The 26,108-nt window shown below is 41.0% G+C and overlaps 1 protein-coding gene across 1 annotated transcript; it reads right to left on the reverse strand.

Moving 5' to 3' along the window:
- Positions 1 to 20,561: 20,561 nt before the first annotated feature.
- LOC134635502 (uncharacterized protein C1orf232) lies at positions 20,562 to 23,494 on the reverse strand. Its single transcript, XM_063484881.1, has 4 exons — positions 23,414 to 23,494; positions 21,724 to 21,801; positions 21,386 to 21,492; positions 20,562 to 20,916 (listed from the first exon to the last, which is right to left on the reverse strand). The coding sequence occupies exons 1-4, from the start codon at positions 23,492 to 23,494 to the stop codon at positions 20,562 to 20,564; spliced, it is 621 nt and encodes a 206-aa protein (XP_063340951.1).
- Between the last annotated feature and the right edge of the window lie 2,614 nt (positions 23,495 to 26,108).

The raw sequence follows: 26,108 nt of genomic DNA on the forward strand, positions 1-26,108 counted from the left end.
TGCATAGCATACTCTTGAGAGAGCAGCAACAGGTTGTGTTTATAGACAAGGAAGCCTCTGTGTGGCCTGATGCTATGTCTACGCTGTCGGAGCGCAGACTCTCCACCCTGTCTGCAGCCTCCTCCTGACACTTTTTGTGTCTTCTCTGAGTCAGCATTTGTTTTCATGCTCCAGCTCACAGTGGTCTGAAATCTTAAGAGGAAAATCTAAAAATATTTTGATTTGACAATGACATCCGTCTCCCTAAATCTAGTCAAAGCTTTAAAAAAAAGCTTTGCTTTTAAAAGCAAAAATGACTGCACGCTGACACTTCTTGGAGACGTCTGTGGACCTACTGAAAGAACACCACAAAGCACAATCTGAGTGGATTCTGCAGAGGGGTTTTTTTTTAATGTAAAACTTTCCCAAAGTCAGAGGAAGTGATTTATGTTTTCATGATGTGAACCCAATGCAGATTCTTGTGCAAAGAGGGGGGAAAAAGCTTTTTGGCTCGTGCACCATGGGATTGCTTTGCAAAACCAATCTGCAAGAACTACTTACACACAGGCCTCAAATGGTACTGATATGGTGCCATTTTTACAAATGATTGTCATTTGCAAACTGCAAATGAACTTCCAAATTCTGCAGTCCAGCGGTCCAGGTAGTAGTGGTGTGTTCAGACTACCAATAAAACAGCAACTAACTACATTTTTCTACATGAAAGCCAGAAATATGAGGCTGCAAATTCACAGTAAACATGTGCTACCATGCAGTGGGTGTGGAAAATAAAGGTTGAGCTGGCCTCAACTTTTTTCATTTCTATAGTGACTGGTGAAGCATCAACCACTTTCTTCATATCCATCATGAGAATCTCCTGTTCCCATGCATCCCATAAGTGAACATGGAGAGAGGTCTGGTGACTGTGGAGGCCATTTGACTACAGTGAACTGTTTGTCTTACTCAAGAAACCAGTTCTGGTTTGAGCTGAGCTTTGTGACACGGTCATAAAGGGACGGATATGGTGAGCAACAATACTCAGATATGCTGCGATGTTTATACAGTCCCGATCAAAAGTTTAAGACCATTTGAAAAATGGCAAAAAAAACCATATTTTACATGGTTGCATCTTAACAAGGTTCCAAGTAGAGCTTGCAACAAGAAGAAATGGGAGTGAGACAAAACATGCAAAAATTGAGCATGCAGTTTATTGAAAACAACGCTTAAACTGGAACAGGCTGTTTTACAGCTGATCAATAGTTTAGGACCACATGCCTTTAAAAGGCCAAATATGTGCTAAAATGTGTATTCATTGTCATTTCCTGTCAGGTAGTCACACTGTCATAATTTTCTGATGGCAAAGGCAAAAAAACATTCGCTTTTTAAATGCGTTCGGGTTGTTGAACTGCATAAGCAGGGTCTCTCGCAGCACACCATCACTGCTGAGGTGGGACACAGTAAGACATTTGGAATTTCGTAAACGATCCTGAGGGTTATGGAACAAAAAAGTCAAGTGGAAGACCCCCAACAATTTCACCAGCACTGAGCTGGAGGATCCAGTTGGCTGTCTGTCAAGACACTGGACGATCCTCGACCTAAATTAAGGCCGTTACTGGTGCCGACTGCAGCCCCATAACCATCAGACACCATCTGAGACTGAAACTTTTCGAGAAACAAAGCTCATTTGGTTTTAAGTCTCCTAAAGTGTGCCAAGAAAATATCCCTCACAGGTTACACAGACACCAGCAGCCTGAAAACTGTTGATAAAAGGCAGAATGGATCCACACTTTCATGTTGTTTACTGAAAACCTGAATGTTGAACCAGAAATTTGAACTCATCTGACCAGGCAACATTTTTCCAGCCTTCTGTTGTCCAGGTTTGGTGTGAATTGTAGCCTCAGTTTCATGTTCTTAGCTGACAGAAGTGGAACCCTGTGTGGTCTCCTGCTGCCGTAGCCCATCTGTTATGTGCTCCAAGATGCTCTTCTGCACGCCTTGGTTATAAGAAGTTGTTATTTGAGTTACTGTTGCCTTCAGCCCCAAGCAGTCTGGTCATTCTCCTCTGACCTCTGGCATCAACAAGGCGTTTTCACCCAGAAAACTGCTGCTCACTGGATAGTTTCTCTTTTTTTGGACAATTCTCTGTAAACCATAGAAATGGTTGTGTGGGAAAATCCCAGCGGATCAGCAGTTTCAGAAATACTTAAACCAGCATGTCTGGCACCAACAACCATGCCTCGTTCAAAGTCACCTTTCTTCCCCGTTCTGATGCTCAATTTGAACTTCAGTAAAAATTACGAAAATGCCGTAAGACAGTTTTTTGTACTCAGTGTCCTGTCATTACTCCAAAGTAAAAACATTTTTGCTACCTTTAACTCTGTGAGCTCTGAGTCATCATCAGTGTTGACCCCAACCCTACCTCCAATCTTTTGATCTCCTGATTGACAGCCTTGATAGCTTTAGCAGAACAATAAATAACAAAAACACACAAAAAAGTCAAAAGAATGCATATTTACAAGGTTACCGTGAGGGTCATCACTGATGATGATGATGACTTAGACCTCTTGGGGTTAAAGGTAACAAAGTCTATCATTTAGCACCTTAAAGCCTCCATGCTAACTAGTGGTTGTCTCCAGGTACATAATTTACCAATCAGAGAATCATCTTTCTAGCCAAGTGTCCACAGAAAACAGCATATTTCCCCAAATATAAGCTATTCCTTTAAGATATCCAGATAAGCTCTCATCATGTGGGCTGTTTTACTGCAAACTGCTCAATTATTCACTGTCCACTGAGCAGCCCCAGGATTAGTCTGCAGATGACTCATTTAGCAGTTTACAGAAAAGAGTTGACCGAATTCACAAAGAGGCTTTTCCCAACATATATGATTTCTATTGTAGGGAGTTTCCCTTTAAAGAAGCACAACACAGTGTGAGAATATTTAAGCAAACAAACATTTGACACGTTCACCGGTTTGCACACACTGAACAAAGCTTTTGCAAGGTTGGCAAGTTACAACAGCAGCACTTACACTGTACAATAAGTGCACACACGCTCACACACTAGCACACGCTAATCTAATTTCTTTCTTCTAGTATACCACACTTCCTTTCCCTCTTTCTGTCTTTCCCAAAGCAGAGCAAAACAATAGCCCTCCTGTGTGCCTGCGTCTCTGTCAGCTACGCTGACCGGAGGGCCTGCTGTGACATCCTGTTTTGGGTTCATAGGACAAGGTTTAAACATATGGTCATGTTTTGGGTTTGGCTTTTTTTTTCTCAGTCTGCCTGGAAATAAACAGACAACAGCTGGAAAAGGACTATTTGGGTCTGATTATTACAGGGTTGACAAGGTTTAGGCTGGTCTAGTGCTGAGCAAGCAGAAAGACTGAACTGGTGTACCTGTTAAAGATTTTAGTGTGCTTGCAAAAAAGGGGAAAAAAAATGCCCAGTAGTTTGAAAAGTGGATGATAAACCAGCAGGAATCCAGCACTCCAGGCTTTGATGCTGCTGCTGATGTGTTTTTTCACTCACTTTAATACAGACACACAGACACACACACAGTCCGAAGACTTTCCATATCACACTTTTGCCAACCAGCACATGTGGATCAGCAATCTTTTGACCCATTTATGACTTGATAAACTGGATATTTCACTGAATGAAATCTTTTGAACTCCCCTCAAAACTATTTTTGGTAGTTTAATAAGCTGCAAATGTAGACTTTTAGCTTACACAGGAAGCCGTTGTTGTTCCTCTGCTCAAAGGCCTCCAGTACCACTAAAGCATAACAGACTTATTTCTCAGACAGTGGATGGAAATCTGATTCCACTTTACCAGGGGTTTTAAACACTTACAAGGCTTTAAAAAATTCTGGCACTACTCGGTGAAACAAAACACAAGTTTCTTTTCCACTAAAGCCTCTAATTCAGCTCTTTGATAACACCTTAGGTCAAACTCTTCTGTGCTCGTGTGGCCTCCGACTGCGATCCATTTGTAGCTGGGATCTTTCTTCTGTGCTCTGAGAAGTAATATTGTGTGTCAGGGTTAGCATGGGTTGTGAAGTGTGTCAAATCTGGCCTAGTTCTTCTGCGCCAGCAGCTTCGGCAGACTGCGGATGTCTACGCTTGAGAGAAGCTTGGTTCATGACTCAGAGACCGAGAAAGTAACAGCACACACACACAACCCTGGCACACAGTGGTCTGCCAGGAGAGAAGTCAACTATTTCAGCTGTTAGCAAGGCACACCTTCATCACAGATGTGCTAGAAACATCAACAAGCAAAGGTGACCTTTTTGATGCGGTAATGGTGGTCATCTAAAACCAGAGGTGTCGGTGTAGGAAAACAGCTCTGTCCTACTTCCACACTGATTCTGGCATGTGTGTCAGAGTATAATCCTTTTAGAGAAGAAAGGGTGATAAAAAAAAAATAAGATGAAATATTTGCCAACAAGTCTTTTGACTAAAAAGAAGAAGAAAAAATAGACCAGGGATAAGTTACGAATTACTATATATATGAATTTTAAACCATGATTATGATTAGGTATTTGTCATTGGTCATTGCTTGCATGAACAGTGGTATCACCATATGTGCACCTTCTTCAAGGCTCATTACAAAATAATATCTTTGTTTTTATGCAAAATGCCTTTTCTTTTCTGTGTCTGTAATAAACAAACAAAACCTGAGGATCCACCATGAGCTTGAAGAAACTTAAAATGCCAAATTCCCACAAATTCATATTGTAAAGTCAGGGAAGACAGTTTGGTTTCTTCCCGCTGATGATTTACAGCATAATTCAAAAGTCTAGGTTCAGTTCAGTCTAGACCACTTTAGTCAAAACACTATTGCTATTTTCATCTGTAATGATTTATATATGGCAGTATTGTTCTGGGAGAACATAATTCTGCCCTCTTTCCATCTGCATACATGAAAGGACTAAGACGGGGAGAGCAGCGGGTGTAGAACAGAGCAGGCATCACTGACAACAGGTATGGCATCAATTAAGCCAGAAACGGCATGAAAAGAAGGAGCTAGGGTGGAGGTGGGTTGCAAAGCAGCTTGCAGAGGAAGGAGGATCTGTAATTAGGCAAAAGAAAATTAAAGAGTCCTTTCTATATATGAAATTAGCAGATATGGGCTGGCACTGAGTGCAGCCGCTTCCAGCTGATGCACGCAGAGTGTGATGTCTAGACATGCCTTCTAAAATGTAATGGTCAAAAAAGGAAAATTTTGTATTTTTTATCCTCTAATTGCAGTATTACATCCTAAGAAAATGGGAAGACTATAAAATAAATGATTAGATTGACATGAACTGAAAACCACAGTTTAGGGTAAAGCATGGGTTGGTTTACAAAGTCAAATAAATCACATGATTAGAATCCACAGCAGGTGAGGTTCACCAGAACTTGGCCCCACAGTTTGACCTGACACAGGCTCAGGCTCCTGACTGACACATCTACTGACAAACTAAACTAAAATCCTTATAACAGAGTCCAAGGAATGACTGGAATGATCCAACACAGCAGCAGTCGATTCAGTTATGTAAATCTGTTCCAAGAAAACAGCAGCTGGCTTACATCTGGTAACGAAATCCACCAGGAAATTATTCAAAATATAAACACTTTGTTGTACCTGCCTGTTTTACCTCTTAGCAACTGCATAACTACCCCCAGTAAGGCTGAAATTTTAAGCTAATGCAGTCAGGAGGAGGGAGCAGACTCCACTTTGCTTTGCCCCCATCTCTGTAACAAAAACCATCCCTGAACTAAAGGTATCCCGTAGCACTACTGGGTTATAAATCAGAGGACAGACCCCTTTCATTCCCCTTTGTCAGGCATGACCTCTGCTTCCCAGGGGGTCAGGGAGATGGCCTGAGCATCGGCACTGTGGGAAACCTGACCAGGAGCCACGGACCCTCTACAAATAACCATCTTACGTCAGGAAAAGCTGCAGCAGGACTGCTAGCGGGCCTCTGGTTCGACACCAAATGAAATTTACAGAAACAGGAGACAAGAGTTTTATGTGTTTTCTTTTCAGAGAGCAGGGAGGTCAGTTCACCCTCATTGTAGAACAAGAGCAGGGATTGACCACTGCTGACAGTTTCCTAGTTCAAGTGTTATGTAGGTTAAACATTTTTCTTTAATCAGTGAAAGAGTCCTTTTATGTAGAATGTAAACTCAATAAAATATACTTTGTAGTTCTCCAGCCGTGCATCAAAATCTCATATCATCTTATATCTCATATCATATCAACATATCGATAATAACTCACGTCCATGAAATCATTTGTTATTATTCTTTTGTGTATAATGTCATGTAAAAATGTTAAATATGTCACATAATTGCAGTTAATTTGTAGCAAATTCCCTGATGATAAACAAAAACATGAATGTGAATATTCATCCATTATTTTTAGGCTTTTAGGCTGTATTGCTTATTGATGGTTTCTCAATAGATGACCATTATGGGGGTTATCTGCTCTTCTATAGAAATTTTTTCAAGTTTGTCCATAACATTTATGATGAAAATAAACTTAGATGATAAGAACCACCCCGTTTCATGCACTGGACATTTGCATCTTTTCAACATAAACAAGTGTTTACAGCTTTTTTTTGTAGTTCAAATTCCTTGGAGAAGTTTGCATGTCCCTTTGAGAACAAATCGTTTCAAAAACAAGAAGTAAACAGATTTATAATAAAACTATGAAAGTAAATCAGAGCTACAAGGTTACCCACATCTTTGACCAGATGTTGATGCTGGTGAACAGGGCGGCAAAGATGTGCGCTAATCAAAGCCGTTTTAATTTTGTACACAAACCATAATTACAGTTCTAAGAATTCGTTGCATTTAATTAGATTTGAGGTGTAAAGTTGTTTTTTTTAACTTGTCTCTCTTAACTCTACACTATATTGTGCAATTTCTAATTTTGTTGATACTTTTGCAAACTGCTGAATGCATACATTTAGCAGTAAATATCACCCCATGTTTTTGTAAGCAGGCACAATTTTTCTAGAAGAGCACTATGAACAGCCGCTCTGTGGCAAGTTAACAGTCAGCATAAATTTGCTGATTCATAAACAGTCCCAGCACAGAATTAAACATATTGCAGTTACCAAACTCTTTGCATCCAAGTAGCACACTGCAACGAGTTCCTTGCTGTGAAAACATTTGTGGCCACATCATGATGAGAAAACACCCCAGTCACACAGTCAGATCTATTCCCAGTCATGTGGGAACAGGACAAGCTGTCAGGCCAACAGCTGGCCCTCGCTCCTCATCTGCATCCATGAAAACATTCATCTACACTTCTCCTGCTCTGATATCCGACTCCCACGAGGGAACAGAGTTCGTAACCCAAACGCCACGAACCGGTCGCTTTATTGGTCACTTTATTGCATCCCTGTGGTTTTTGATTACTCTCTTTCACTTTCAGTTCTTGATGTTTTTCACCAAGCAGGGTAAAACCATCTCCTGGGACCATATGTTCACAATATGGCCAGTGAAAGGCCCGTCCCTTTTTAAGGTGGCAGCTTTGATGTTTTCCACAGTCAGTGAAATTGGTTTGAGAAAATGTATGTTTAAAAAGACAAATCATCTGCAGATTCAAACGCTCTCCTTCATCTTTTTCTCCACCTCCTCTCCCTCCTCACACGATCCCCTCTGTTACTAATGTTCTTTGTGCCACTTGGTTTACCTTCAGGTCAAAGCCATAGCTTATAATACATGCTTTCAATCTTTCTATTAAGTGTACTTTGGTAGCATAGATAAGGTGCTACAGGTCAATCCTAGAACCTTTTCACTCCAGCATGACTTCCATTATGTAAGTGGCAATAAAAAGATACGTAGTTAATACGTGCTGAAAGTCAGAATTCAATTTAATAGTCATTGACCGATCAGGCACCATTATATCTCAGAAAGGTCATATCACCAAGGTTTTCCAACAGAGCCCTTTGCTCTTACTATAGGCTTAGTTGTGGGTTTTTAAAGTTGAACTGGAGTTGGGCACTATTCTCTAATTAGGCCTAATACTTGTGCTTATGGCACAAAGTCCTGTTTCGTCCTGTGAAACACAGATATGTACATATTATGAAAAAAATGTCCCTTTTGGAGCTTTTTATTTATCTACTGGTATGGCTAGACAAACAATATCCTACTAACAGCTCAATAAATTAATTTCCTTTGGCTATTTATTTGTTTAGACAAGAACTTTTCTGCCTCAAGCCAAGGTGAGACCCTTTTTTGTGGAACTGATTAACTTTGAGAAGAGCTACAGCACAGACAGGCTGAGTCCAGGCTTAGACTGTAACCTTGAGGCTGTAGTGAGAGAAAAAATAGGCTCATGTCACAGCAGAGGCAGGGGAGCTGCTGAGTAAATCACTGTCTGGTCTTCGTGTCTCTTTCTGTACCACTAATTGACTATTTGCTAAACTCAGTTCCTGTTGCCACACCTGTCAACCTGTTTTGTTTTTGCACAATCCAAAATGTAACTTGCAGTAAAAGAGAAGCACATTTTAAGTTTTTATTTTTGTAAGCAACAAGCCTTTGATTGTTCCCCACAAAAACGCAAGGATGATACATATTTCTAACCAACAGCTGTTTATTTTGGTCTTGCATGAGGACTGTCAGTTACATATTTCATCATATGACAAGTATTGGGTATCTAAATTAAAGTGTTAGAAAGCTATCTTTCAGACAATTTGGTTGTGCACATGTGATTGTGACTCCAAATGAAGCATTGCTGCAGACAGTTTTTATTGGGCGACAAGCTAAAAATGTAGCAGAACATTGACCACGTTAGCTTTATTTTTCATGAACATGAAATATGCAAAGATAGCCACTTAAGTTAGTTTGTGATTAATATGATGTAGGAGCATCTTGGCAGTAAAATACCAATTTTGTTTGGACTGAAAGCAACTTTTTTCTTTCTGAAGGTTAGGCTTTAAAGTAATGCTAGGTTGCTACTGAAGCTAGTAAGCTAGTTACAAGGACAATGCTAACACTTGATAATTATTCATTCAGAACTCCTGTCCTCTGGTGCTTTTAGCTTTTAAACTTTTCAGACTACCATGTATTTGTTATTAGAGTCTAGTGTGGGCACTATATAGCAGAATCTAAACCCTGACATGTAGCTGATACCACAGAAAATAGCTTTTTGGTAAAGTCCTCATTCAAAGCAACTACAGAAGATAGTACACTAAACTTTCAGTGCATATCTCACCAAGCAGGTCTGATGTACAGGAATGGGCATCAAAAAATGCTGCGAACCATTTTGAGAGATGAGAATGAATTTTGACATTTGGCTTATATTTGTGCATATTGTCCCTCTTGCAATTTGCATATAACTCACATCTCCATATGCGTGCACACAGAACAAACAACATTAGCAATTCTCTCTCAGCCCGTCAGCTGCAGATGAAGAACGTCTACTGGATATGCTCTCCAACATCATCAAAGCAAAGCAAAGCACTTGACCTCGCCCTCGTCTTCACCACAGTTCTGGGGTTAGCCTTTCCTAATTTAACCCCAGTCTGGTTGTGAGGGCGAGGGAAGGCCCATCTCTGTGGCGCCATGTTGGGCAGGACCTCCTCTGAGGATTCAGCCAGTGATATCCCTCAAAGCCCACAGAGGATTCCTACCTGATCATCCTCAGTGGGACTTAATTGCAGGATCCATGGAGGAGGGAGGACACCTGTCAATCATAAGCAGTATTGGTGGAGTCTCAGTGGATTGTAATGCTTGCATGGTAATATTTTGTACGTTACTGTGCAATTATATCGCAGTGGGTTAGATTTTTTCAAAACTTTGCTGAGTGGACATCATCAGAAGTTTTAAGCATTACTGCTTAAAGCATTATTTGCAAATACAAGCTCCTGCTTCTATAATACTATTACTTTAGTGAAGATAAATCAAGCTAAAACAAGCTGTTGGAAATAATAGAAAATATATTAAGCTCACTGTGGTAATTCTGACAGCCATCCAATAGTGCCAATCATAACTGGCAGACGACAAACTGGAAAACAAATTATCAGTCAAGAAATTACATGAGAACTGCCAGTTGACCTGGTGAAGTCTAATCTGATCTAATACAAACTGTTTCCTCTAATTACATTCTTCAGTCCATCGGCATGAGCTCTCATGACTTGTTGCCAAGCTTGTGAAGGACTGTGCACAGAGAGGAATGCAGCGCTGTGATGCGCACACTGCAGAGTATCCGAGTTATGTAAAGACGGTGTCATTACATTTTTTTTTCCCCATCGTTTTATTACTAAGCACAAAAAGATTAAAGAAAATCTCTGCAACAGTTTATGCTTTTTCTGTAGCAAATTTTAGTCATTAACAAGAAATAATAAGGGGATCCTGCCACAAACTTACTAATTAGTCCTAATCCTGTCTAAATTACATACTGGGTGTGGCGTTCAGCTTCAGCTCAAACAAGCAGAGGAAATTACTGGCCTGAAGTGATTTTGCTTTTGTTTTTATACTAACACAGAGGATATGCTGCTTTCTTTTGTGAAGCTTTATGCTCTAAAGCGCTTCAGGCTCAGTGCAGGATTGCATAAAGCTCTGTAACATCATCAGATGTCAGACTGCAAGAGTGAAGGGCACAGGTGAGCTTCCACTGAAAAGTCTATTGTCTTTGATATGGTGCGTGTATCTGACACCCAGCTTTGGGACTAGGTCATGAACTTTGACAGCCATATCAGTTCCTCCTGGGAAAAGAGTGATCCAGGTGTCTAACTGGCCAATTAGTGTGTCACCCACACTGGTGTAAAGGTCCTCAAAGAAGCAGTTTCTCACCATATTAAAAAAGCTGAGTGGTGTTGAAGTTCTGGATTAGGCCTTTGATCCTTTACAAGATTTCTCTGTTAGTAAAACACCAAGTACAGAGGAACCTTTCACCTCCCTCAGTAAATTTACTTGATAAAACATAAGAGCAAACAAAATACCAGCACTCACATATGCATATATTTCTTAATGTTTTTTATTGAGCTTGAATAGCACAATGTTTTCTTCCACATTCAAACTCTCATGCACACGATATCTGACTGTAAAAGTCGAGTTCTACTGTAACATCCTGAGGCATCTGAAGGAGCACATTCAGCACAGCCAACCATTCATTATACACTGAAAACATGGAAACTTTCTGGCTGCACAAGCATTGTCTTTTTCACTTTCACTCGCCAGGTTAGCATCACCCTCTTCCCCAAAATGAAATTCAAGAAGAAGCAGACATAGCAGAGGTGAGTGTAATCTAAACCGGTCCAAGTAGGCTACAATTTTAGCCTACTGTAAGGTGGACAGTTTCTAAGGAACATGATGGCTTTATAATATCTGATTTAGATGAGAACCTCCAGAGGCCTACAATGTACATGTGTGCCAGTTTTGATGTTTTCTTGGCAGATGAGCAGGATGGGACTCAAACTTAATGATAAAAAACATGGACAAATCTGTGTCAATTAGATAAGATGCAAAAGTGTAGAAGCATTTTCTCAGTTTCATGAAATATAACTGGATACAAGACGGTTGAAACTGCTCGATTTAACTGTCCACACAAACTTGCAACACGCTCCAGTGCTCGTAAATCCCAACAGCCCACAGCAGCCTTGTCCCACAATAGCTGTACTTCCTGACAGCCTCCATCAACTTCTTATCAAGTGGCACTGTCTCCTTCTCCAGTCCTCCACTCAGACAGCCTGACACCCCAGATTCCCATGTCAGAAATAGAGATGGACCGAAGGAGGACAACGACTCGAGGAGAAGCAAACATGCAAAAGAGCACAGGAATTTCTGTTTGCAGCGGAGGGGGCAAAAGTCGGAGCGGCCAAAGAGAGATGGAGTGGGATTTAATAACATGTTGATGACAGGCTGGAGGGGAGTATGCAATGCTCCTGCAGGAGCGGAGAAAGAGAAGGGTGTAAGATGAGCCATACTGGCTTGTATAGCTGTGAATAGAGGTCTGCTCTTTTACACTACGACAGAGTGTGTCTTCATACCTGCACTGATCGTACATGACGAGAAACAGGGGCAGTGAAATCTCCAGCTGTGCATCAATGTGTAATTTCCGCCTTGGCTAGTTATGGGTCACTGGTTCCCCGAGGCTCGATTTGCTCGAGCATGGATGAATGATCAGTCTGTGGTGCATGAGGGTTATTCCTGATGTGGTGGGGAAACAAGAACCATTTTTTCTATATAAATGTATTAAAAGCCATACGTCCACCTATCCACCTATCCATCCACTGATGTGCACCTGTGACAGAAGCCACTGTGGGCAGGATGATGACGAAAATAAGAGGCATTTTTAAACTGTTAAACGGAAGATTATTTGCTTACTTGTTGAGCACTAGATGACAAGTCAGACGCTGATTACTTTATAGCTTCATGGAGACCGGAAATTAAGCAGAACAGAATGTAAACATCATTAGTTACAATTTTATAGCTTGTTTTTAGTGAGGTTCTGTCTGCATGTGGCCACTAACCATGTGATGTCAGGCATTTTGAACATGCGATGATCATGATTACAATGCAGGGTCAAGTGAATAAAGCCCAAGTCCCAGAGGCCTGCCCCCCGGCAATCACCAGTTGCTAAGGAAATTGCGTGTTCCCCAGCTGGTTGACAAAAATCTCCTTGAAATTGCTTTAGTTGCTACCAAATTGCCACCATATGCACAGAAGATGGCAACTCATCCATAAACACTCAACAGCGATAGGGAAACTGTGAAAGTGCAACCCAAACATAAAATAAAACATAAATAAAAAACATTTGCCTTCAAAGTAAAAGTTGGACCTTTTAAAATGTCCTACCTGACAGTGCAGATAAGTGAGCATCTTCCAGGCAAACCGCAGCAATTGTTCAATGACCAAAGCAATCACAAGGAGGTTTTTGGCGCAGCATCTTCTTTGCAGCTGATTTCACCTGGAGGAGCCACTCGCCTCTCAGTTGAGGAATAGCAATGTGCCCACGGCATCGCACAAGAAATCTTTAGTATTTAAAAAACAAAGCAAAAGTTGTAGTTTAACAGGAGGGATGTTTTCTACTACCTGTTCTTAGAGAACAGTGATTTCCTGTGCTTCACACAGGTAGCTAGCATCTACCTTCTAAACCTTTATATTTACCCAATAGAGTGCTTGTTTGAATCTCATGTTTCCACCTAATGCATCCAACTGAGGTTCGCTCTTGTTTTATTTTCAGCTTCCTTCACTCTTGAATTTTTTTTCTATCCTCTTTTTCTTTTATCAGTAAGAATTTTTACAGTTACTTCTGTTGTTCCACCATCCATCATTTCATCCACCTGGGAAGGTTAACAGTCTCTCCTCTTTTTTGTTTTTTTGATATCATATCCAGTGAGAGGCAGAACTGCAGAGGGAAAGAAGCGCTTACAGGGAAGCAGTGTTTCTATACTGCCAACACTGTGAAACTTTTTTTGATTTTTCAGTAACAATTTTGAAACACAAAGCTTTTGGGGTGTTCTATAATTTAACAACAAATGTATTTGAAGGATGCTGTGATTAAATATGCATACTCATTCAAAACCAGGTGAGTATTTCTGAGTGCCAAGACTGATTAAAGTATTTTAAAAAGCATATTTTACTATGAAGATATCAGAAGTTTTACATTGTTTATTTTTTTAACACAATATCTTTAAAAAAAAAAAAAAACACTACATGAGACGACATTTTTTGTGCCCATCAGCCTCTAAAATTAAGAATTCAAGATGCATTTTTCAGATGCCTTCTTAGCGTCTTGTTGGAGTCTGCTGGTTCTCACGGTGAGCTGGGTGTCTGGTGTGTGTTTGTATGTGTGTGTGTGTTTAGGCTTAGCTGCAGGTCGGGAGCAAAAGCAAAGAACAACAGCCATAACAGCTGTAGAAACAGTAACTCGAGCCCGACAGAGACTTTGTGGAGGGCCAAAGAATCAATTTGCATTCCAGCAACTATACAATACAATATAAAGATATAACACAAACCATCACTTTTACTGCGCGTGAGTGACCGCTACAGCCAGTGACCCGTGGCATCGAGCTGACAAACCAGCTTTCAAAATCAGCACAACACGGTGGATCGTGGGCCTCCTGCATATTGCTCCCTTAAAAATAACTCGGCAAACTATAATTTCAGAAGAGAAACATCGCAGCTGCCGAGTTATATTTTCTGTGCCGTGTGTGGAAATCCCACGGCTCAAGTTCTTCGGGCTCAGCACTCCTCCTACTAGGTGGCCACTTTTATCTGAAAATAATCAATGGAGCCAACAAGTACAAACATGACCCAAGAAATAAACACACATATTGGCTGAAAATGTATTGATGGTCCTGTAAGCCCCGAGCTCTTGTTCGAAAGTATGAATGAGAGCAGAAAAATCGATCTATTTTCAGGCAGGCCTGCCTTTGGAGATGGGTGATCAGATTTCAGCAGAGATACAGATGGATGATGGGTGCCAGGACGTATGCATGCATGTGTGTGGTTGCGTGTCTGTGCCTGCGTGAGTTTTACTGGGTCGTGGTGTGGCCGCGAGGGTGTATGGGGGGGGGAGCTTTGCAGAAAGATTACCCTGTTTGCTGGGAAATAGAGGGGGCAGGAGGCAGATTTTATTTTCTAAGGGGGTCCCAAATCCATTCCTAAAGAGTCACAAGATTATAAAGCCTAGATTGAGCTAGTAGATTACAGGGACGAGACACCATGTGAACTTCTGTGATGTGAAGTGAGGGACTGTGGTTCTCTAAATAATATACCTCCACTAGGCCCCTTCCTCCACACTATAAAACTGATTATCCTGGCGGGTGGGGGGGTATTGTTATTGGCCTTAGGTGGCTGTATCATTTATAACACCTGCTTTATAATTTCTTAAAACTTTTGTATGTATTTTGATGGCTCATTTATACTTTAAACCTTTTTGGCCTTTTGTTCGGTTTAACTGTTTCCAAAATGTTTAGGAAAATCCCAAAAAGTTGATTTTGTTCATCCTGGATGTTTTTTGGAATCAACTTCTTGAGATTTCCTTACCAGGATGATCGAGCATGCATCTAGACGTTCAGGAGAATCATGAAAGTGCATAGTTTCTTGGGATTAACATCTTGTTTCTGAATGACACGAGTCGCTCCACACTAACAGTTTAGACAGGTCAGCTTTTTTAAAACATGCAGACATCCACACATTATCACTTGAGGATTAACAAGGCCACTGAAACAGAGGTCATAACAACCCTGCAGAGAGCTGAGTCTAACTTCAAAAAAGTCAAGTCGCCACCTTATCTATGCAGACACACTGCAAACAGTGGAGATTAACTCTGAAAACTGCTTTGTCTGCCTGTTTGTTTGGTGGATCTCCTCCTTTTAGCTGATAAACCTATCAGGGTGATGTCTGGTGCAAAGTTACAGCTAATCTGTCAAAGTTTTCTCCCTGAAAATGACCTCTGTGCAGTGATTCTGAAATGTCCACTCACTTAAATATACTAATGGCCATTACTTTGGGGCATTAGTGTAATTTCTGTAAACAAGAAGGACCATTAGGGAGCAGATAAGGAGCCTTGGAGGACGTTTTATATTGTGACCGCTGCTGGTTGTTATTTCATGTTAAATCGACAGGAAATAATGAGCAGTGCTTTAAAAGTGCTGCACTTTTGCAAATCAAAAAAGAGAAAAGAACTATTGCACGGTTAATTTAGAAGTGGAGCAGGTTTTGTAAACAAGAAAATAATTGTTGCATTTACTCACACCAAAATGGATGGTGTGTATTCCTTTTTCATAAAACAATGGAGAAGGAAAAATCTCCCCTAGACTACACTGTATATACAGTAAGTGTTCATGTGCCTCCCTCACATAAGCCACAATTTTGCCTCAAGCAGGTGTGCTGTGGTAAGCTGCTGAAAGAGACCAGTCATTGTTTTTGCGAGAACATCTTTGGTCCCGTAGTTCGACTTCCAGATGTGCCCGCTGTGCCGTGTGTGACTCACCTCGTTTGTTGAGACACCCGACACAACAGCGTCATACCTGAGCGCTACCAGACATTTCTGTCTGCCTGTGAGGGCTTTCATAAGCGCTATGTCTATTTTGCTTTTACAACCCTTTTCATAATTTTGCTGATAAATCTTCTCTTCCCCCCTGTGTCTGATCTTAGATTTTCTTGCCCATGTTTCTTTTACTGATTAACCTCATTTCATAATCTCAGTATAACATTTGAGACCTTGAGCTGTAATCTTGAAGACAAACTTCTTAGGCTCTGGCACAGTCCGGTCACTTTGGCCGGCTGATTTATGGACTGGTGTTGGCCAAGCGAGGTCACAAAGGGACGGACGATGGAAACGCAACAGCTTACAACATAATCACATGGTAGTTTGTTCCAAAGTCATCAGACTGTGCTACATCTTAAAACTTGTTCCACTGACCTCATGTGATGCTGTTTTAAGTCTGTTAGCAAATCCATAAAGAAAATAGTTTGTGGATAACCAGATTTGCCTCTGCGGATTGAGAAAGCATCTATATATATATATATATATATCTATCTATATATATATATATATATATATATATATATATATATATATATATATAATACAAATTTAATCTTTTTGTATTTTAGATTGCCTAACCTTCTAGAGTCCTACTCAGAGTATGTAAACCTTTGTAACATTAACCTGGGTCCTTAATTACCACCATTATTGCTATACACCATCATGATTACAAAGGTAACCCCCTCTACAAAAAGAGATCTTGGATATAAACACAATTAACTCATCTTCTCTCAGGTTTGGGCTTTTGTTATATAATTAAGGCAGGCTCACACATCTTTGTGGGGTTGCTTTTCTCTTAAGTAATTGCAGTGTGTGGCACAGAGCCCAAGGCAAGCAATGAAGAAGAGTGAAGAAACAAGAAAATAGTGTGTTCTTGTCTGTGTTTTGTCTCTGTGGATGAGGGGGATGGTGAGATATTTGTGTTGCACTGTGAGCCAAAAGTGAACCAAATGGCAAAGGCCTACGGGACTTTGAGAGTGTGGCGGTCACACACCTGTCTGACAGGACCACAAGTGATAAAAGAGTTTTACGCTATGGGACCAGTATGAGCATGTGTGCATGAGTGAGTTGGATTAACGGTCGAGTCCCCAGAGCTGAAAGTGCTCCTGCTCTGTGTATATGGGCGCACTACATGAAAGCAAGTTGTTTTGGCATCCGTCAGATTATTTTGTTTAAACTTCTCGCAGAACTAAAATTACAGCAGGTTAATGAGAAGCCGTGGCAGTGAACCAGCATTCACAAAGGCAGGATATACTCTAAGTGGAATGACTCCATCATTAATTTGCTTGTGCTTTTCCTGCTTTGACACATAAATGCCTGCTTGCTGAGGAAGGTCTTGCCCAAAACCACACTGGCCCTGAGATGAGATCTTATCAGGCAGACTAAGAGAAAACACCTGTGAGAGTCTACTGAGGGTCTTAAGTGCATATAAAAAAAACATGAACCATGATCACATGAGGGAAAAATCAGATAAAAAAAAAAAAACTGGTACCGACTCTACCTGAAATCCAACATGCCCACAGACGTTCCCATGCTTTGACTTTAAGAAAAAGACTCTGTCACCGTGACTTTACCCATTTGTTTTTGTTTTTAATGTGTTTTCATTTTTATTGTTTAAGCATTTTAAGCCTTAATGCACTTAAAACTTATGAGATACTCAAAATAAATCTACTATAGCACTGCGTTGAAAGGAAAAAATGGCAATAGAGTCCAAAACCATTTTTGGTTGCAGGTTGTAAATATGTGCTGTAAAGTTGAGCATTATGTCACTGCAACCTCCGGGGACTGACCCACTTTTTGAGCCAGCCTGAAGTGGTCATTTGAGGAACTGCTTTGGCTACCTTTTCACCCCAGATGTTGCTTATTGTGTCCCCAGTGGGTGATTCATGTGTATCTAGCAAGTAGCAACAATGTAGCCTTGAACCTCAAGTCTTACAAGAGCACGTCGTCGTGCATAAACATCTGTTCTTTCTAACTCAACATGCACAGACTTCTATATTTTTTAACTCTGGGTTTTCAGAGCTAACAGAGGCTGACAAAATTGCATTACCAAACAGCTTGTATGGATTAAAGTAGCCTTATCCCTAAGACCTGTAAACAGACGTCTGTGAGTAAAATCAGTAGTGCTCTTTGGTCTCACTGTTCATCAGTTTTGTGACAGCTTTACTGTGTGTAGTTGTTACATTTGAAGAAAGAAAGCTCTGATAAACCAGTCTCCAAGGAGTCAACAGAGACCACAAAGCTAACCTTAAATAATGATAGCCTTTCAGCTTTTGTCTGGGCAGAGATTTGGTAACTTAATCTACTGCCAAAGCGACTGAAAATCTTTAACCTATGCCACTTTAATCTTTTCCTCTTGAAGATATCCACATAAATAAAGTCAGAACTCATGAAAACTGCAGTACTTGCAGTCCTTGTGTGTTGTTTTTTTCGCTTCAGCTTGTGATCTCAGCAAAAATGGTTTCGAGCACCGATAAGCAGTTCATTATTTCTGAGCTCCCCGAGATGCATTTTAAACAAAACTACCAGACATCACAGACCCCTCAAGTACCCAGTTGTGCCTCTGTGCACTCTCCCTCGTCTCCCCCCGCGTAAACTGCCAGCCCTGCCTGCTCGCCTTCTGATGCATTCATGCTCTACAAACCCCATTTCCACCGAGCATTGCTGACTTGATGTCATGAAACTAAAATATGGACCTCAAAACATCAAGACAGTAGTCGTCAGAATTTCATCACCCCGCCCATCAGCCCAAAAATCAGCCCTTTTGGAATAAATGTTCAGTCTGAGTTTGTTTTAAATATGCAAGAAACACGAGTTTGTCACTGAGCTGCGAGTGGGGAAAGATCTCTTCTGACTCAAACAGAGACTGCTGATGTGAAAGTCTGTACACAGCTAGTGAAACTCCCTGATTTCCCATGTCCCATTATGACAGGATAAAATCTGACTGACAGTATAAACACATGGAAATGGCACGAAACCATGGGGTTGAGTTCGGGCTACACTCGCTTGCATCATTTTCGCATCATTATTGTGTGTTGCCAAATTCATATAGAAATGCCAAGAAAGACTCCTAAATTTAAAAAGGAAGCTCTGTTCTATCTGAGGAAACATGACACAGTAAGAGAGAGGAAATGGGTGTGAAAAACAGGACACGAAAGAGATGAAGGAAGTGGGATATGAGGAGGAAAATGGGCTATTTTTGACAGGGTATCTGATCAGGCTGTTGTCATGTTTATAAAAGACTGATGTGATGTAAATGTGAAGGACATGAAGGCAGAAAAAAGGGACAGTTGAATATATGCTATACAAAATTTAAGAGGTGAAGAGAACCCCCTGCTGGCCAGAGACAGAATTTCGTGTTCTAGATTTTTAAAAAAGGTTCGAGTCAAAGCTTCTATTTAATTCTAATTTTTTTCCAATATTGCTCAAAAGTTACAATTTTTCAGTCACATGTTCATACCTTACAAGAATTTCAGTGCAATAGTCTTTATTCTTATACACCGAAAACAGCAGAATAAAACATGGAATAAGGCATAAACCACAAAAGAACAGAAATAATACCATAATAAGCCAAATTTGTTTTAAATCACAACATTTTAAAAGTCAAAAAACTCACACATTTCAGTCTCAGTCACAATCACAAAAAATCCAAGTCATCGGTTTTACCGGCTTTATCTCACCAGGCGTGCATACGTGTCAAATAAATGTGCTCCACATTTTGCATTCCTGAAGTTTAAGGGAAACTCGGAAGATTATGTAGTATCTACATCACACTGCCAAATTACCTTTCTATAATCCGCTGGCCTCTGAACAGGTTAAGTGAGATAATCCCTGTCTAATCCTGCTATCACTGCCTTTAATCTCTTAATCCGGTTTTTGTTAAACTACAGATTAGATCAAGTTTGCTGACAGGTGTGGAGGCACATGTTCGCGGTGAAAGAAGCACTTTAGGGAAGTAAGTGTAGTCATACAACTGCAAAAACAAAACACTGCCGTGTGCTGCCTAAACCAGTGTGGTCGTCACCAAAATTCTGCCTTACTGCATTCTCTGTGCTGCGGGGTTAGATGGTAAAGAGACAACTCAGGTCTAGGTGCCCACCTCATCTCCCAGAAATAATTCAGAATTTCATAAATTAGCATAGTGACATTTAATACAAGCAACTTTTTTTTTCATAAGAAATAGTGGTTGGAGTTCAATCACTGGTCCGGGACATGAACACTACCTCTGGCTCTGTGCAGGCAGAGAAATGGAAGCTCTCTTTGTTAAGCGTCGCCTATGATCTATACTTCCTCTTTACTCTTACATAAATAGACTGACCTTTAAGTAATGGGGAACCAAAGATTACAAAAAAATAAATAAACAAGAACACTGATTTTCTTTTTATGTCTCAACCAGCAATCAGGCCATTGGTAGTAATGTTGCTGTGAACACACGTTTTCTGGAGCGTATAATAGCTGACAATACAGAGGGACTTCAAGAGGCGCCAGTTTAGTTACAGGATATCCTTTGCAAAATTTACCCTCCTCCTACATCTACCACCCTCCTCATGTTGTTTATTTTCTTTTACTTTCTCCTCCACCATGTTTCTAATTGGTCTTGGTCTTCAGCTCTGCCAGCTTGCTGGTAACAAAGTTCCATTTGAAAGACGCATCCTCGTTGCCTCCTCCCAGCGAGACGTACTTGGAGAAGCTATTGTTGCTCCTTCCTCCCCCTTCACTCTGCTCTCCCTCAGTGACCTGCCCATCCTGCTGGCTTTCCGCCCCTCCAGCCTCTCTCACCCCTTCCTCACCCTCTCCTGTTGCTGCCTCGTTCTCAGCAGCAGCAGCGGCGGCCGCAGCAGCTTCGGCCTGCTTCTTGGCTGCCCAGTTGGACGCAAAGCTATCCCAGAATCCCGTGCGCCTGGTGGGTCGCGGAGGCTCCTCGGGCTTTGCTGCAAGCGGACTGAGAATTTAGACAAAGCAGTAGGTGCTTTAAATTATGAAACAACTGATGAAGATTTTAGATTTTAAATAACTTAAGTTACATGTAAACACAGAGACTTTATAAGAAGGGCTTCAATAGTGATTAATCCAACAATCATTCCTTTATGAATATGATGAAAAAGCCAGATTTTGGCCAGTAAGTATCCTAGATTTTCAGAAAATAAGAATTTATGTCTTCCAGTAATTATCTTCACTTCTATTTGTTTTTTATTAAGCCTCCTTTTTCCCCTTTCAGTTCAGTCTGTACACCAGTTTCGGCAAAAACATTTCTTTGGGTCAGTGCAACGAAAGTAAAACTTCAACCTTATAAGTTACAAAATCTAATAAAGGTGTGATCTCAGTTGGAAAGTGTAAAGCTATATTTCACCAGCACAGGCAACATCAATGTTCATGAATGCATGTGAGAAGATGGACGATTAAAAACTCACTGGTCAGCGACAGGGGAGCTCTCAGTCTCCTCTAGGAGCTGGTGTTCATCATCTTTGTTGAAGAGCGCTGATAGCCGATTCCAGCTTTTAGCTCCTGCCCCCTGCATCTGGACAAGGTCAGAGGTCAAAGTAGGGATTTAGTGCTGTCAAATATGACTTGACTAATGCTCCTTTGTCATATCTTTAGACATATGCTTAGCGTGAACCTTTGTATGGATATTCTCACTTTACTCACTGCATCTGTGAAAATTTTATAAAGTATTTGTGAAACCTGTGTGATTAGTAAAGGGACAGAAAATACCCTACAAGATTTACAAGCACTGCCAGGGTTCACATACTTTCCTGGCCAGCTGGGAGACAGCGTTGGGCCCCTCATCCTCCTGCACTGGACTCATATCGTTCTCCACCTCTGTGACCTGCAACACCAGTAAACAGAACAATATTTCATGAACCTGTCCACACACAGCAGTTTCCCAATCTGGTCACAACAAACTGTCTGAGTTTAATGCACAACACAGAATCTGTGCACAGCAGTCGCCATCCGGTGCGTATTGTGGGTACTGCAAGCTGAAGCAGACCTAGCTTAAACACACATGACACTATTATATGGACTGCTGGAGACTAAAAATAAATTGCCACCATAGAAAAAATGTTTAATATTTCTTTATTAAAACTAACTTTAACATTTTGCACATTGTGTTTTAATTGCTTGTTTTATCTCTTGACCAACTTACTAATTACTTAACAGTAGTATTTCCACATCAGTGGATGTTTTGACATAAGGAAGACTGATAGTCAAACGCTTTAGCAGTCTCTAATTTCACTAGAACGTGTGAAGCAATGGCGACTCAAATAGCAGTGATGACATCTCTGCATATCTATCTAGATGGAAACTATCTCTCCGGATTCCCTGTCGTCCTTGCAAATGCCCGGGCAGCTCAAGAGGCCACAATCTGAAGCAGTCAGCTGGCAGATCTGAATACGCCAGTGAAGAACCTGGCTATCTGTCTCGTCCGCCTGTCAGCCCGTCACTCACTGGAATGCCAACTAATCCGTTTGTTCAGCTCCTGTGCAGGATCGAATTTCTCAGCTCTCTGGAGATCTGGGTCAACGCAACACTGTTTCACAAGAACCAAGTCCTGCATCGAGTGCAGGTGTTGCAGTGAATATGAGCGGTGGGAAAAGTCCAATCCAACAAAAACCGCTAAAAAGAAAGTAAAATTACAGTTACTGATGCAAGGTACAATCCTTATTTTACTGCTGCATGTGTTCAAAGTGAAGCTTGTTTTAACTGTTTCATTTACAGCACGGATGTCTGGCCTTGGAAAAGGTCACAGCGTAACTCCAAGACGTCCTGAGAGCTTTAAAAAGGTAGAAAAGAAAACTTAGAAAGTTCTGCTTCACATGAGTGTAATCGTCTATTAGGCCTTTCTCTGACTTCTTTCTTTTTGCGATAAAATGTTTTTATGTTTACTTAAGTCACCACAGGCATCTGAAATATGAGACCAAGACTTGATAATATTTTTATGTAAGAAGATACCAAGCAAAAAAGGCATTCGGTGACTGCTGAAAACATCCCATATTGCTTGCATTGTTGCCTGTATTTTGGTTAAAAGCTGTTTTATTATTGCTGTGACTGCTCTTACGTATCTGGATTTCATTTACAGTCCACATTCGTCTAACAGAAAATAATAAAAAAAGTAGATTTGATGCATGTAGATTTGTATGCACATGTCAGTAAACACAGTTTCATCAGAGTCGACTTTGCCAGCGTGCATTAAGGCCAGCATTGCTGTTCCCAGGCCGAACATCTGTCTTAAAGTTCCCATTGCATGGAAAACAAATCAGCCCTGCAAGCTCATCTAACGCTGTGATGAATAAGAAATGATCAGCAAAACAAAACCAGCTGACTTTCTGGCTTCCGTGCCAACAATTATGTCAGCTTTCTTGTACTTTAAAGTGTTTCTGACAAACAAATTAATGAGTAACATGAGCAAATGTGGAGAAACGTGTATGTATATTCTGTACCTCCTCAGCAATGTCCTCCTCATATTCGGGATTAATAGTCTTCAGCACTTTGCTTTTATAAACCTTCCACATTGGATTCATACTTGCAGAAATAGGTGCTCAACACTTGAGGGCAAGACCTGTGAAGATGCCTCTGCGCTCCACCTTCCACCGAGTCTCCACGTCCAGCTTCAGCTCAGTTGGGCCGACTTTGGCCTGTTTCCATGCGTAACGTTCTCAGCAGATTATAAATGCAGGGAACTTGTTCAGAGCTGAGGCCCAAACTTTGTCATGCTGCTTCTCCTGGTCAGATTATGTCTGTCTCATTAAGCCAGCAGGGCTGACAGCTGCTTTCATCCCCACAGAGTGTCTGAACAGGTAAAGCTAGGAAGCTGCGCTGCTTGTGCATCCGCCTACGCAGGTATACACACACACACACACACACTAATTGTCAGCGTCACGGTACTGCCTTGGTTACCTGGAAACAGGTGTGGATTTCCTCATTCATATTTTAGAGGGTTTCTTTTGCAGAGCCAGAGGTCCATTGTCATCCTGTGCTGGTAGGATGGCTCCTATAACCTTGCCACACAAACACACCAATACAAACTAGTTTTTAAGAAAGTTGGAACTACTGTCTAAAAGGTAAATAAAATTATATAAATTCCACAAGTATTTAATTAAATTAGTCCAAAGACTGCTTAACAAATGTTCAAAAGTGAAAAAGAACTCTAAAATTTCACAGCTTACACTTTGTCTTTATGATCTTTGCAGTTTACATGTGCAAACATAATTGCAAATGTTTCCCTGAACACAGGGTGTGCAGGTTGTCAGTGCTATACAAATGTAAAAGGTTGTACATTTCCACCTTGATCTATTCTGTGTACATGAGCACAGAGCTTTGAGAAATTCATGTTCTGACAACATCCTCGCCTTCCTTCCAAGTCCCGTCTTATTCAAGTAGCGAGCTGGAGGGGGATTGTGTAAAAACGTGCAACAGTCGCTTGTAATCTGAACTGCATTTGAATTAACGCTACACACGTGCTCATGTCTGCTTTATTTATGGCAACTCATCTTTATACCATCCGTATTAACAAGTAACTCCTCTTTCACTGTCACCTGGCCACTTCCTTGCTGTCCTCCTCTCTGCCGCTGCTATTGGCTGCTGTGACAGATGAGACGAACACCAATCAAATTCAGGCGCCATGCAAGGTTTTTTTGTGGGTTTTTGTGACTGGTCGCCTGGCAACCCAAGCGGGCTAGTTTCATGTAGATAAAGAGAGAAGTATAAAGCTCTGATGACAGATTGGATTTCACCAGCCACAACACAAACAGCCGGCTACAGAAATACGCCATGTTTTGCTCACCTGGCTCAAACTGACAAAATTTTAACTGTGGGCATAAACTCAAACATCAGTAGTATAACTGATCGCTATAAATGATCGCTGCAGGGAAGGATTGATCATGATCTTGATTATCAGCAGAGAAATTTGACCTAAGCTGTTCTGTTGCCCTCCTGATCCTGGTTTTGATTACCATACAGACTTCCACAGTAATGAAGCTGTAAGGTCGGGTAGATCCATACGATCGGCGTGAATTATGAATGCAAGTCTATGGACGACACATCTACACATAAAGACGGATGGAATTTGGTTATTTGAACAGCAGCCAGTTTGGGCAGCCTGAGGAGCTCAGGTTTCAGACGGGAAAGGTCACACCCAGGGATTTATCAGTTACCGCAGCACACACAGACAGTAGATTATTATGTATGACTGACATGTTATGACCTACATATCTTTTCAAGCATTACAAAGGAAGCTGGAGAGTAATGTAACCAGTATGTGTCGGGATATTAAAAGAGATCAAATTAATCTAGGTGTCGCTGATAAACTGGTGAAATGAGGCTGATTCAACATAGTCTCACTCTATCCGGATTTAAAGTGCATATCACTCCTCAAACTACAGTTTTGAGACGTTCACATCAGACATATTTTTCTGAAATGAACTTGTCAGAGGAGAAATACGAGCACAAATCCGTCTACCTGAGTACTAGGTAGCTGCTGGATAGTGTAGTGGTAATACTACACACCTTCGGAGCGGGAGTCACAAGTTCGATTCCCACCCGGTATCCAGTAAGGGTCCTGGCTAGACCCCTCATGCTAAAAAAACAAAGCCCTAGAATGGCGCGGCTATGTCTGCAGCCTGTCCGCAGCTCGGACACAAGAGTTTCACTACATGTTGTACTCTGTATAATTGTGTATGTGACAAATAAAGGCTGGCTGTCTGTCTGTACTTCAACAAAAGCTTGAAATATTAGAACGTTTTTGTGATATTTTACATTCTTAACCCCTTACATTTCAATTCAATTTGTTTGTAAAAGAAAATAGACACTTATAGCTGCAGATCATTGCACTGATAATACCCCTAAGCTTTTAGACCACAGGTGCTTGGCTCAGTTATCATTTTTATCGCTTTATAACCTTATAACAAGATACATTTTTATAAATAAATTAAAACTGATCAGAACTGAGTTCAGCTTACTGGTGTGCGGCCTTCCACAACAGTCCCAGTTTTCCATGTGGTCCATAGGAAAATTAATTGCCTAACCTTGTTTTAGACTATTTAAACACAGCACTAACTGGGGCTTTCCAGCCCTGTGAAGGACTGGCGACTTGCACAGAGTATACTCTGCATCTGGCCCTGAGTCAGCTCCAGCCCC

The sequence above is a fragment of the Pelmatolapia mariae genome, linkage group LG10_11, assembly GCF_036321145.2.
Source record: "Pelmatolapia mariae isolate MD_Pm_ZW linkage group LG10_11, Pm_UMD_F_2, whole genome shotgun sequence".
Classification (NCBI taxonomy): Eukaryota; Metazoa; Chordata; class Actinopteri; order Cichliformes; family Cichlidae; genus Pelmatolapia; species Pelmatolapia mariae.

Coding starts and splice junctions, on each gene's coding strand:
- LOC134635502 (XM_063484881.1), bottom strand. CDS start 23,494: ATGAATCCAATGTGGAAGGTTTATAAAAGCAAAGTGCTGAAGACTATT. Junction 21,802..23,413: donor AGGAGGACATTGCTGAGGAG/GTACAGAATATA, acceptor CTGGTGTTGCAG/GTCACAGAGGTGGAGAACGA. Junction 21,493..21,723: donor TCTCCCAGCTGGCCAGGAAA/GTATGTGAACCC, acceptor GACCTTGTCCAG/ATGCAGGGGGCAGGAGCTAA.